Source organism: Planococcus citri, chromosome 1 (genome assembly GCF_950023065.1).
Source record: "Planococcus citri chromosome 1, ihPlaCitr1.1, whole genome shotgun sequence".
Classification (NCBI taxonomy): domain Eukaryota; kingdom Metazoa; phylum Arthropoda; class Insecta; order Hemiptera; family Pseudococcidae; genus Planococcus; species Planococcus citri.
This window is the reverse complement of record NC_088677.1, coordinates 32,310,977-32,324,484: the sequence shown is the minus strand read 5'-3', so window position 1 is coordinate 32,324,484 and position 13,508 is coordinate 32,310,977. Positions and strand designations below refer to the sequence as shown.

The 13,508-nt window shown below is 32.4% G+C and overlaps 3 protein-coding genes across 3 annotated transcripts; 2 read left to right on the top strand and 1 right to left on the bottom strand.

Annotated features, from left to right (window-relative positions):
• Positions 1-463: 463 nt before the first annotated feature.
• mmy (UDP-N-acetylglucosamine pyrophosphorylase mmy) lies at positions 464-4,594 on the bottom strand. The gene is made up of 2 exons (XM_065343887.1): positions 3,934-4,594; positions 464-3,494 (listed from the first exon to the last, which is right to left on the bottom strand). The coding sequence occupies exons 1-2, from the start codon at positions 4,310-4,312 to the stop codon at positions 2,422-2,424; spliced, it is 1,452 nt and encodes a 483-aa protein (XP_065199959.1). The 5' UTR covers positions 4,313-4,594; the 3' UTR covers positions 464-2,421.
• A 374-nt stretch (positions 4,595-4,968) lies between these two features.
• LOC135831420 (lymphokine-activated killer T-cell-originated protein kinase homolog) lies at positions 4,969-6,466 on the top strand. The gene is made up of 4 exons (XM_065343889.1): positions 4,969-5,204; positions 5,292-5,678; positions 5,751-6,056; positions 6,142-6,466. Exons 1-4 carry the CDS (start codon positions 5,102-5,104, stop codon positions 6,288-6,290), a joined length of 945 nt encoding a protein of 314 aa, XP_065199961.1. The 5' UTR covers positions 4,969-5,101; the 3' UTR covers positions 6,291-6,466.
• A 902-nt stretch (positions 6,467-7,368) lies between these two features.
• Positions 7,369-13,484, top strand: LOC135834511 (uncharacterized; the record flags this gene model as incomplete). The annotated part of the gene is given in 22 exon segments (XM_065348442.1): positions 7,369-7,635; positions 7,738-7,882; positions 7,977-8,246; positions 8,333-8,464; positions 8,535-8,703; positions 8,777-8,901; positions 8,986-9,110; positions 9,191-9,409; positions 9,511-9,713; positions 9,802-9,990; positions 10,086-10,274; positions 10,364-10,502; positions 10,588-10,711; positions 10,795-10,996; positions 11,080-11,241; positions 11,328-11,442; positions 11,535-11,650; positions 11,859-11,999; positions 12,100-12,505; positions 12,588-12,821; positions 12,905-13,063; positions 13,158-13,484. Coding segments are annotated over 22 exon segments (3,969 nt in total), but the record flags the coding sequence as incomplete, so codon positions are not given.
• Between the last annotated feature and the right edge of the window lie 24 nt (positions 13,485-13,508).

The window sequence follows — 13,508 nt, the reverse complement described above, 5'->3', positions numbered from 1 at the left end:
TGAAAACCCATTAAGAACATTTGATTCAAAGGAATAAACAGATAACGTTAATTTTGATGATAAAAGTACAAGTAGGAATAACTTTCAAAGATAAAATTTCAACTTGAACTTCGGTTTCACAAAAATTTATTTAATTTATATAATCAGGAAACTTGCCAAGTAGGTAAACAGGTATACATACTTGAAGTTTTCCACATCCCTAATGCAAATCATCTAAGATCTAAAAAATTCTATCAGCTGCTTCACCGGTGATTATATAACAATTTCTAATTTTCTTTACTCGAAATCCAAACCAGAAATTCTCCTAGTAGTACATTAGGCTGTTATATAAGAATGCATTCATTAGAGCAAGGTTAAAAGTAAATGTATAAGCGAAAAATCCGAGTTCAAGGTTTTCTTATTGTACATTCATGTAGTTGTTGAACCGAACGCCTTCGATAGTTTGGAAAATAAGTAAATCGAGTAACGATGAAAAAAAATGTATTTCAGCAGTTTCAACTAATGTAGGTAATAGGTATGTATGTGTGTTCGAAGAGACTAGTAGAGGAATAACGGTATTAGATATGACAAAAAAAGTACTTCAGTGTAAAAAAGCTATAACAAGTGAATTGGACAACAGATCGAAACATGGAATGCGTGTAGACGAAAATTAATTAGTTCACATTCTTATTTTACAGTCTTCATTAATTAAGTATAAAATAATTCCGAGTTTTATTCGTTCATAATCATTAAACTAACGATACATTAAATTAGTAAACGATAAGGATAAACCTATAATACTCGTTCAATATAATGGTTTGAATTTTTACAAGATGTATAAGGTTATATTCATTTCTTAAATTGTAGTTTATCGCATGATTCGAAATATTAAACCCTAAATTACAAAAATTGAAGTTATCGAGTACTTCAACGAAATTTTTTTCCTAATGTGCCAGTTCTGTTACGTTTTGCTTTCACATGAATTTAAAGGTGGTTCAAAAATGTATCAAAAAAATGTTTCATGATAAAATTAAAAATTCATTCATTTGTGAGAACTGAGGAGTCATCTGAAAAGGGTATACGAGGTCAGAATAAAAAAATTTCCGTTCTTCACTCTGGCGTTAAAAGATATGCTTTTTCACAGATATGGTAATTTTTTCATCTTTCAATACGAAACCCATAACTGACTGTCTTGTATCTTTTACATCACCAAATTTCAACAGCTCATTAAGCAAAATTATGGTGCAATAAAATATAATGAACTAAGTTCGAAATTTCTAAATATATCCCAAAACTCCGAAATTAGGAACACCGAATTTGATCAAATTTACACAATGTACCCAAAAATTCATCAGAATTATTCAACCCTCGTTTAGCTCGTGTTAACCATTCAACTCTAATATAATAATTCGTAAATAGAAGATATAAAATCGAAAATTTACATCAATAAGTAAAAGGTTAGCCCAATAAAAAAAATACAAAAATTTAAATTGTACGCAAAAACTTGTACAATTTTACTGTCCATCAGTTATATCTTGGCTGCTATTGGGGTAGGAAAAATTCGTACACGATTTTTAAATCAAATTACGAAAATACATTAGAAATTACTTTCTTTTTTTTTTAGTTGCATCCAAAGATAGCCAAGATGTAATTGACAGACAAAAAGTTAAGATTTCAAGAACTAAACTTTTTCTATCCAAAAACAACAATAATAATAATTAAAATAATTCAATTAACATAGAAGGAGCATTTTTATAAAAAATCTAAACATAACACATAAAAAAATCACAATTCACAATTTATAAAAGAAATGGTTCTATGAGCTTAAGTAGTTTAATTGTGGTCATTTAGATACGTTCAACGTTCGTTCTAAAAAAAAAAAATAATAATAATCTCCAAGAACTCATAATCAATAATTAACGAATAATAATTAAGAAAATAACTATCGTATTTTTCTAACATAGCGAATAAAATAAGAAAACATATCACAATAAGAAAATAATACTGATTGAAAACATCTCTTAATAAAAAATTGATACATTTGAAAATTGCACAATTTCATTAAAGTCAGTTTCATCGATTTTAATTTTCACGTCGGTTTAGAAACTGCGAGTTTTCTCACTGGGAGATTTGTTCACACAAACAAAGTACGTAAAAAAGAAATCAAATTTTTACTCTCGGTAAATTTATACAAACGAAGGAAAAATACACGAATTAAATTTATCAACTTCGTAGAACCTAATTACAAATCGATAATTGTTTTTTAAAAACAAAAAAACATTGAGAAAATCAATTGTCATCGAGGCAATCAAAGTTAAACTTTCACACAACGATTTTCAAACTATACTCTTTCGAAGGTAACTCAAAAAAAGAGGTAAAATCTCTCACGCGGAATTTTCTTTAAAAACCAATGTTTTGTTTGAAACAAAAACTCGGTGAATTTTATTCGCAAACTGCTTTTAAATGCAACGGCGAAGAGTAAGTTTGGTTTGTAACTGTATCTTCGAGTCCTTCGCCTTCGTACGAAAGCAAAGGAGAAACTTCGCAGATAACGTCTTTGACGATGAATTTGCCGCCGCTTTTTTCGATCCATTTTCGATGCAAATCGAATACGCTTTGTCGCGCCGTTTTTGGGCAATCTTTGCCAACTTCGTCGGTATTTTTCAAAGCGCTGAATTCCTCTTCTCGACGAGTTTCCCATACGACTAACTTATCGGCGAAAGGGAAAACATCGAAGATGAATTTTTCCATCTTGATTCCATTCGTCTCTTTTGGTTTGTACGGTTTACCGGAGCTGTCTATCGTTGGGATTTTCTTTTTAGCTACATGGAGCTCTAAATCGTTCAGATAATTGTCAGCAAATTTACGCAGAAATTTCACCGCAAAAACGTGATTGCAGATGTTTCCTGCTTTGAACGTAAGACTGCCATCGAGGTCACGTTTCTCCGCTAGCTTGGCAGGTATTTCGCTGTACTCGACTACGTGCCATTTTTCATTTACCACACATACCACTCCGATGGGCTCTTCTGGGACGGTTTTTTCGATCACTTTGACTCCGCATTCGGCTGCCTGTTCGTGACAATAACCGATGAACGCCGGATCTCCGACTTTAACTAGGATATTATCGATACTGAACGCGTGAACGTATTCGATTCCACGACGTTCCAGTTCGTCTAAGACTCTCTTATCTCGCAGAGCTTTGTATAAGCCACCGTTACCGTCCGGTGACATGGCAATTTTGTGTTTGTTTTCCAAGATGATTTTACCGTCGAATGTGAACGCTGGTAACATGAATTGCTCGAACATTATCACGTTTTCCTCTTCTAGACCGAAGAAGCGATTCTTTTTGAAGAAATCTAACGTCGGTTCCATTGTGCTTTCACTAGTCATCACGAACCAGGGTATGGTGCCAGTGAAACCGTGTCGTTTAGACGCCAGTTCAGTCAATTTACGAATACGTTCGGCTTGGATTTGAAATAACGTCTTGCCGGAAGGCAACCCCATATCGTACATTCCTACGAACACAAGATAAATAGTTTCGAGATAATTTAATTGGGAAAAAACGATAATCGTTATGAGATTTTTAGATTTCATCGAAGGACAAATTTAATCAAATTATGCTATGATAAATTCAAGATTGGAAATCTTAATCAATGACACATGAAGGGAGTTGAAATTTGAAATTTTGGTACAAAAAAAAATTGAAAAATTGAAACGTAAATTCGAAAGCGAATCAAAATATGACTCCATTCATTCGGTTTCAATTTTCAAATAATACATTTTCACAAAATTATTCGACTTTCAGTCAATGCAATAATTCACAATTTACAACCAACTCTCGAATTCTTCAATTCAACATTCATAACGGTGTATGCAAATATGCAGAACTATACCATACGTATAACTAAAACCAATAGCTATAGCCAAGTTATGTAAGAATGCAAATCAACTCACCTTTGGGATAGCTGACACCGAGTCGAGTTCCTTGCCCTCCGGCTAAAACTAGCACTGCAACTTTGCTTTGAGACACCAATCGTAATCCTTCTTCAATGTGAGATTTAACATCACTTTCGGAAGATCTATCGACGCCACCAAACAGGGATGAAGGTACTGGTTTGATTTCTTTATCCATAACTTCTTCATCTTTCAAATTGGCGGTAGCTCTTTTAAAATCGGATAAAACGGCTTCAAAATTGATATCGTTGATGTCCAGCATAAGCTCTTCTTTTTCACAATCCGTCAGCGAACTCCAATAACGAAGCAGATGTTCTTGGCCATATTTCGCCAAATTTTTACGCAGATCTTCGATGTTGGTCATTTTAACTACTGACATGTGGCACTCTAAGATACAACTGACAACTGAGAAAGTGAACCAGTGAAAGGATAATAGTTACATGTTTCTATACGTCTATACGTACACAGCTACACGCAATTGATTACACATCGACCGAGATCTAGTGTTGCAAGGCGGTTTTAACGAGAAAAATCACAACATTCGACTAATTAAGTCATAAAGATTCTAAATTTCAACAATTTAACTCAAAATTTAACAACTTTTGTACTCAAAATTAGGTAATGTCGTACGTTTTTTCATCACAGGAAATGAAAAATTTGCAAAAATGATAAGAAAACATCGGGACGCGGCGAGAGAGGAGCGGAAAAATAATGTAGCCCTTTCAAGTTTTCAAAATAACAATTCTTTTTGAAAAGCGCGCTCTGGCAACATTGAAGTAAACAAAAACAAACTCGCGCCAAAATTTTGGGTAACACTGCTCACTGAATTTTTCAGTTTTTTCATTTTTGCTCTGATTCAAAACTCAAAATTGAAAAATTGAATTTAAATGAACATTCAATTTTTTAAATAATTTAATTTTATGACAAAAATTATACTGAAATGCAATTAAAATTGTGTTTGCAAAACCACAAAGTTGAGTGAAACGTTTTTTCTTTTATTATAGCATAGCAACACTGTGGCAATATTTTTGATAATAATAATTTTGATTTGAATTTTGTAACGTATTTCGCTTACTTCCCGCTTCGAAAAAGTTCAATAATTATAGTGAATTACATAATTTTTATTAATTATTGTCTTAAAATATCGGATCAATAAGTGTTACGAATCATGGACATGAATAAAAGTTTCAACGAATTATCCATCGGTAAAGAGAATAAGCCATTCACAGTACCAACAACACCCAAACTGAAACAGCTCGGCTATGGAACAGGTAAAAAAAGATTAGCTTTCTGTATTCATAATTGATCAAGTAAAAACCTAGTATTCGCAAAAAATAATTCATCATTTCATCATCTAGGTGTCGGAGTATTTCACGTCGATCGATCGCCTAGAAACGGTCTCGTAAGTTCTCCTTGGGCATTGAAAAAAATAATGCGACAGCAATCATCATTCACCAAAAAAATGGCAGAACGGTTGAGAAACGAAGCAGAAATCTTAAGGAAACTGAATCACCCCAACATCGTTGGTTTTAGAGCTTTCGTTAAAACCACGGATGGACGAGAATGTCTTGCGATGGAAGAATGTCATACGTCATTGGGCGATTTACTAGAAGACAACGAAGAATTTCTTCCGGTAAATAAAATTCAAAAAGTAGCTGTCGAAATAGCCAAAGCGTTAGATTACATTCACAACGTTGCTCGTCTTCTTCACGGGGACATCAAGTCTCATAATATTCTTATCAAAGGTAACCCAATCGTACTGAAAAATTACCCACGAATAAAGGTTCGTCGAAATAATAAAAATGATTTTATTCCAGGCGATTTCGACGAGATTAAACTTTGCGACTTTGGAGTAAGTTTACCTCTAAATGAAAATGGTACTTTCGATGTAAAAGCTGCTGGAAAAAACACCTACGTTGGTACTAGAATGTGGATGGCTCCAGAAGTTTGCGAAGATAGGACGAAGCAGATTGTCATTACTGATAAAGCTGATGTTTTTCCTTACGGTTTAACTATATGGGAAATGTTTACCAACCGCATACCACATTCTGCTACTTTTTCTGATGATTCTGAAGCATCTTTCGACGAAGATGCTTACGAAGAAAGATTAAATCAAGTCGTTGGTTCGTTTTAATTAATTTACCTGATTCATTCGTCGATTTTCTTGTTTTCTAATTCCATGTATTTTTTTTTTTTTTTTAATTTCAGGTACAAGACCACCGTTGCCTGAAGATGTAGCGGACGATAAGCAATTTGAAAATGTTATTTTATTATTCTGCTATTGCACCGAAGAAAACTATAAAAAAAGATATTCGGCCAAACAAATATTGCAGTTTTGTGTCGAACATAAATTCTAATGCATTGTACGTTTGATTTAAGCTAAATGATTTGTAATTATTGATACTTTCCATAATGTCATTTGCATATTAATTTTTAAATCAATTGTCTATGACTATAGTTTTTTATTCTACTATTTTTGTACAAATTGTATTTTTTCTGAATTTTAATAATTATACCAAATTATCAAATTTTAGATTGAAATAATTCATGTTCAAGCGCTTTGAAAATCTCATAGTGTTAAGGAGTGAAAATGATTACTCGAAATGTGAAAATTTGAATATTATTCAAATTGAAATTCCTTATAAAATCACTCGGTTTTAGTACTTGTTGGGGAAATATTTTCAAAGAAAGGATAATAAACGCGAACTGTCAGCGAAGAACTTTTACGTAAAATGAAAATAAAATGTTTTTTCAGCTCAGAATGAATTAAATTTTTGTTTTTTTTTTCGCTAAAAGAATTTAAATATGTACTTTTTTTTTGAATGAATTTTTTTGTTGGTCGACTAGCCATGTTTTTGTAAAATTGAATGTAAACTTTCGTTGCTTCGACGTGATGTTATTCGAAACTCAAAATACCGACAATTTACGAATAAGAGAATTTTCAGTTTCCAAACTTTTCGAAGTAAATAATTATCTTTTTCAAAAATGGTTCTCCATGCGGTAGAAATTATTCTCAAAGGTTCATTTTTCACGAGTAATTTCTGATTTTAGAATCGAATTTCAATGCAAAATATATGACTGAATTATTCGGCTTCAGGCTCACCAAAGCTATTTGTAGGTTATTTTTCTATTATCCTCCATTCATCAAAATACGCCAACATATTTCCAACTCTAAACATCATGAACGCAAATACGCTTTCATTCGATTTAATACACCCCTCTTTCTGTGTTTAATTCCTTTTTATCTACACTTCATTAGGTTTATCTTACAATGAGAATTATCACCTGAAACATGAGAATTTGAGGATTAAATTTGAATTTCCAACACAACATACTTTGTATTACTTTGTAGGTACGCAGTAAATCGCTTTCTGTAGCACACCAATCCAGTGTAAAGTATCACCTCATACAATAAGCTTAAGGAAATGATAATAATTCAAAAAAATAGTTATATTTAACACAAGGTTTTTCTTTAAAATTTTTTATAAAGGAGATGGTTCAACGTCGCAAATTTTAGTATTTGTTCGTGTCATTACTTTACCAGTGCACTCAATTGTTCAAGTTTTGTTGATTTTTTTAAAAATGATGCCAGATGTTGATATGTCAAATTACGATAAATTTGGCTGCTTGCACGAATTATTCATCAAACAAGCTAATAAAACACCAGATAAAATAGCTCTAGTAACAGCTGATCACAAAAAAGTAGGTTCCTAGTTACCTATACTTATTTCATGATTTTTAAAAATTGAGTAGGTGACTGATAAAGGAATCATTAAAATAATTTTTTTCTATTATGTATTTTAGATTACGTTTTATGAGTTGAATTCAATAACTGATATATTGGCAGATAAATTACGATTATGTGGAGTCAGACGAAACACAGTCGTTGGGATTTTTATGGAAAGGTGCATCGAATACACCATCAGTTACATAGCTATTTTAAAAGCAGGTAGATGTTCTTCTAACTCAGAATTATGGATTAAAAAATATGTAGAATCGTCAAAATGAAACATGATAAAATCTCAAATTTGGAATGATTATAGGAGGAGCCTACCTACCAATAGAGATGTCCTACCCTAAACCATGAATTCAATCCATATTACAAGATGCTAAACCAGTTGCAATCTGTAGCAAGCGTTCTTATGGTCATTTACTCAACACTGATACAACAACATTATTTTTGGATAATAACTGGGCAGAAATTTACAAAGAAGAAATCAATAAATTGAAAGAAAAACCATTCATTGAAAAAGTTCACTTGGATGATATGGCATACACTGTTTATTCATCAGGCACCACAGGAAAACCCAAAGGTATGAATCAAATGCTTCCTCCTGTAATTGAGGTAGGTATAAAATTTCTGTCACAGCATAAACCCATCCTTTTTATGTCTTCCCAGGTATTCAATGCCCTCATCGTGGAGCAGTGTTCTCTTACTTATATACTAATTTGGCATTTCCTTACGACGACGATGATCGAGAAGCTTGCAATATTTTTTTCATATGGGAAATGTTACGACCACTTCTGAAAGGTAGGCAAAAACTCTGAGTATTAATTTTAATATTTACCCCAGTTAAGAGAGTAAAAAATTTGCTTATCAGGCATTCCAGTGTTTATAATTCCGGACAACGTTATTTACGATCCTCCAAAACTTCTGAATTTTTTGAAAGAACACAGAATTACTAGAATGCTATTCACGCCATCTTTACTTCAAGCAGTATTGGATACACAAGGAAGAGTTTCTCTAAATCACAGTTTTAAAACAATGAAGTAAGTAGGTATCTTGAATTATTTTAAAGGTGGAATTAGACTTACAAATGCATCACCTACATATAAATTTTAGACAAATCTGGCTATGCGGCGAAGTGGTAACAACAAATTTACGCAATCGTATTGCATCCGCTTTTCCATGGGTGAAAATTCTAAACCTTTATGGCATTTCTGAATGTCATGATGTATCCTGTGCGGGTAAATTTAGGGTGTTCTCAATAACATTGATATTCCAAAATAAATTTTTTGCTCTTTTAAATATTGTATTTTCATGGTACTTAGATCTTACAGAAGAATATGGGCTAGAAGGACGAACGTATTGTCCTGTGGGCAAAATATTCAATGGTGTTCACGTTTTAGTGATGGATGAAAACCATAACATCAAATCAATAGGAGATGCGGGCGAAGTAAAAAATTAAAGTGTAATTATTTATACGTGTCGAACTTTAAATATTTTTATGACCGAGACCTACGTTGTGATTTACAGATCTACGTAGGAGGACCAACTTTGGCCTTAGGTTATTTAAACAGACCGGAATTGAATGAACAGAGGTTCATCAAAACTCCTGCCCATTTAGTAGATGCTTATGGCGCACGTTTATACAGAACCGGTGATTGGGGATATTTACTTAGCGATGGGACTTTGGAGGTTATTGGACGATGCGATTCAATGGTGAAAATTCGAGGATATACTGTCGAATTAAAGGTACCTACACAAATGATGTAAATTTAGAATTTGGTAGGTACCTATATTGATTAACCTAGACCGCATTTAAAGAACTGTTTTCCACAATTATTCATCAACAGGCGATTGAAAATGCTTTACTAGGCATCTCTGAAGTGAATATGGCCTGCGCTTCAGTAATTGGTGAAGAAGGCAGTAATAAATTTGTAGCAGCATACGTCGTGCTTAATAAAGGATGTTCTAAAAATATAAATTGTATACGTTCCAAGCTTAAAGGACAGTTACCATTTTATATGATTCCTTCCCAATTTGTGTTTCTGAACAAGTGAGATTTTTCCAATTTTTCTGACATCCTTCCTCTCTAAAACGAATAAATAATGACCAATGATTCGATTGAAAAATCATTCTTTCAGAATCCCCATCTTGGACAGTTCAGGGAAAATCAATAGAAAAGAATTACCATCAATTCAAGGATTTAATCAAGAAAATATAAACGTCGAAAATTTCACAAATACGACAGCAAAATCAATAGCGAAAATCTGGTGCAAAGTGCTGAAAATTTGTACATTGGATGAGACTGATAATTTTTTTGATTTAGGAGGGTAAGTTGGACCAATTTCAAATAGGTACCCTTCTTAAACTGATTCATACTAAAAGATTAGGTACCTATCTAATTTAAACATGCAATTATTTTCAGCCATTCTTTACTAGCAGCTGTTGTTGTTGGACGAATAAATGATACGTTTCAAACAAATTTATCAACGTTGGATTTATACACGAATCCTACCATCGAATCTCTAATGACAAAAATCATCACTGGAGGAAACAGCCACCAGAATAGAATCAATTTGATTGAAGAAATGAGCAATTTGACGATCACACAAATGTAAATTCAAAAACCAGAGAGGGAGTTAAGGCTCTTGAATACTTACCTAATCAATATTTTCTTTTATCATCATTATTTTTTTCTAATAGATCAAATCTAAAACTACGTTTATTTTGGAAGTCGGTAAATTTAACCAGGAATAAATTTCAAAGAGGAAATGTTCTACTAACTGGTGCAGCTGGATATTTAGGATCATTTGTTTTAAAATATTTATTACAAAATACCCAAGTAGGTACAATTTTGAGTTTAATAAATCTGCATTTAGCTATTTTGCAATAAGTATTTGAAAAATAATCCTGATGTTTTTTTCTAGACCATAATTTACTGCTTAATACGATCTTCAATTGAACAAACATCCCAACAACGTCTTGAAAATATATTAGAAAGCAGAAAAATTTCAAAGGAATATCTTCAAGCTCGTATAGTTTTAATTACAGGTGATAATGAAACAATTTAGGTGTAAAAATCCATAAGACATGAGATACTTGGGTAAGAAACTCATCACTTTTTTTTTCAAAAGGTGATATTTCACTCCATAAATTTGGACTGGACAACATCGATTACATATCACTTTCTCAAGATATCGATGTAGTAATTCATTGCGCTGCCAAAGTCAATCTAATCCTTCCATTTAGCGCTTTATACTCGTCAAATGTAATAGGAACTCAAACAGTGGTATCTTTTTGTATGGAAGGCCGATTGAAACCCTTACATTACATAAGGTAAACTGCATTTAATTAAATTTATTCGTATGAGACTTACCTTCATAATATAAAGTTCTTGAATAATAATTTCTTCACTTTAGCACCACCGATGTTTTTCCAGAAAATTTGACGAACTGCTCTGAAAATAGCAACATGTTGAATCATGCAGATCAATTAAACTATGGCTACGGTCAAACCAAGTGGTTATCTGAACAGATTGTTTTTTCAGCTGCAAAAAATGGTTTACCAGTCATCATCACTAGGTATGCAACTTGCAAGCACTTTAAAAGCTTAATGAATAAAACCATCAAACATAAGGTACCTATTGCAGTCATTAAATTTTTTTCAGATGTGGTAATATTGCTGGTAGTCGGATTATGCCAATTTGGAACAATGATGACTCAATTTTGTCAATTTTGAAAGCAGTGATTTCATCACAAACTGCACCAGACATAAATTGGAAGGTTTGAATTGAACTATTTTACCAAAAAAAAAAAATTGTTTCTTTTAATGATTTTTCCTACCTACTTAATCTGAACCAACTTACTCGTCTTAGGTAGAATTATCACCAGTTGATTTTGTTGCTGAATCAATCGTTGAATTAACAACAAATGTAACTAATCAATTTGGAAAAGTATTTCATTTCGTTAATTCTGATACAATGGATTGCAGGTAATTCTTATTCAACTTGTAAAACACAATTAAATTTTCCACCAACAAATTTGAAATTTTTAGAAAAATTTGAGAATGAGAAGAAATCATTCTTGTTCATTTTTGTGTACTCTTGGAGAAAAATTTCATTTTTTTCCATCAACAAAATTTTATTTATTTAAATTTAAAAAGTTATACTCTGTCGTTTATTTAATTTTTCCTATTATAGAGAAATATGGAATTTTTTGAACCAAACCGGTTACAATATAAACGTAGTTCCTTATGATCAATGGATAAAAGCAGTTGAAAAATCATCGAAATACCTTACAGAACTCGAATCATTTGTTCAATTACTAAATACTCGATTGAAGTAATAATTTTCAAAATAAGCACCTTCTACAAACACATATCTACTTGCTTAATCAATTATTTATCAGTATTACAACTCTTCAACTTCAATTGTTTTCCAGAACCGAAGATTACTTATGCAACGCTTCAACATTTAGACAAGATAACGTAGATAAATTCTTGTCACAAATTGGCACCCAATATCCCCAATTCAATGAAACATTATTGGACATATATGTCACAAATTTAATCAAAGGTGGATACATCCCAGCTCCTGCAATCAAGTCAATTTTTAATAATTCACTGGTCAATACTACCCTTCCTTATCTCGAAGGAAAAATAGCGTTGGTTACCGGAGCATCGTCAGGTATAGGTAGATTGATAGCTAAAACATTAGCTCAATCAGGAGTACTGACGGTAGCTGCAGCGAGACGAATAGACCGACTCAAAGAACTAGAAATGGAATTAAAAAGTCAAAATATTAATTCACTAGTACCGATGGAAATGGACGTAACTGACAAAAAACAGGTTCATTGAAATTACAATCATGCATGATTCGACACCTAGCTAGATTCAATTACCTAACTCAAGTTGAAGTTCATTTTCACAGGTATTTTCACGCATTTCGCGAGTAAAATCCACCATAGGACCGATCAGTATACTGGTGAATAATGCTGGATTAATAGATTATTGTAAAATGATCAATTGCGAATTGGATATCTGGGTAAATATGGTGAATGTGAACTGTATCGGATTACTAAACGTTACTGCAGCAGTTTTACCTCATATGAAAGACATTGGATCTGGTCACGTGGTTAATATTACCTCCGATGCAGGCAGAAAGGTATTCCCAACATAAAACTGAAGAACTTGATAGTAATTTTGAGACCTTCGGTTCTTATAATTCAAATATTTGTCACTTTTCAGCCATTCGCTGGTTTAGCAGTATATTCGGGTACAAAATTTTTCAGTGAAAGTGTATCAGAAGCGATGAGACAAGAAGTAGCCACTGATAATATCAAAGTAACTTGTATCCAGCCAGGTGATACTGTTTCAGAACTTCTAGACAGATCAGCCAACTTAGAAGTACCTACATTTAAAATTCCTCATTAGACCCATTAGCTTAATTTTCATTCGTTCAAATCAAAAAATCTACAACGAAAAATTTTGATGCCAACAGATACGAAAAGAAATGTTCACTGAGGTTCCATTTTTACAACCCGAACAAGTCGTGAATGCTGTAATTTTCGCTCTAAATCAACCAGCAAACTGCGCGGTTAATTCGATCCTGATCGAGCCAATCGGCGCACCGATCTAATCGTAAATAAAACCAAGCTGTATAAAAACATTTCTAAAAAATTATATTCTATAGTTATAATTTAGTAGTTTTTTTAAAATAATACATTTTTCGTCATCATGATATTTTCTCGTTTGTTTTTAAGTACTCCACTTGAAAGTTATAATAGAAGTTAAGCATACATTTAAAAAAAAAAAGAAAGAAAAAGAAGATAAATAAAACGTAGAAAAAAAA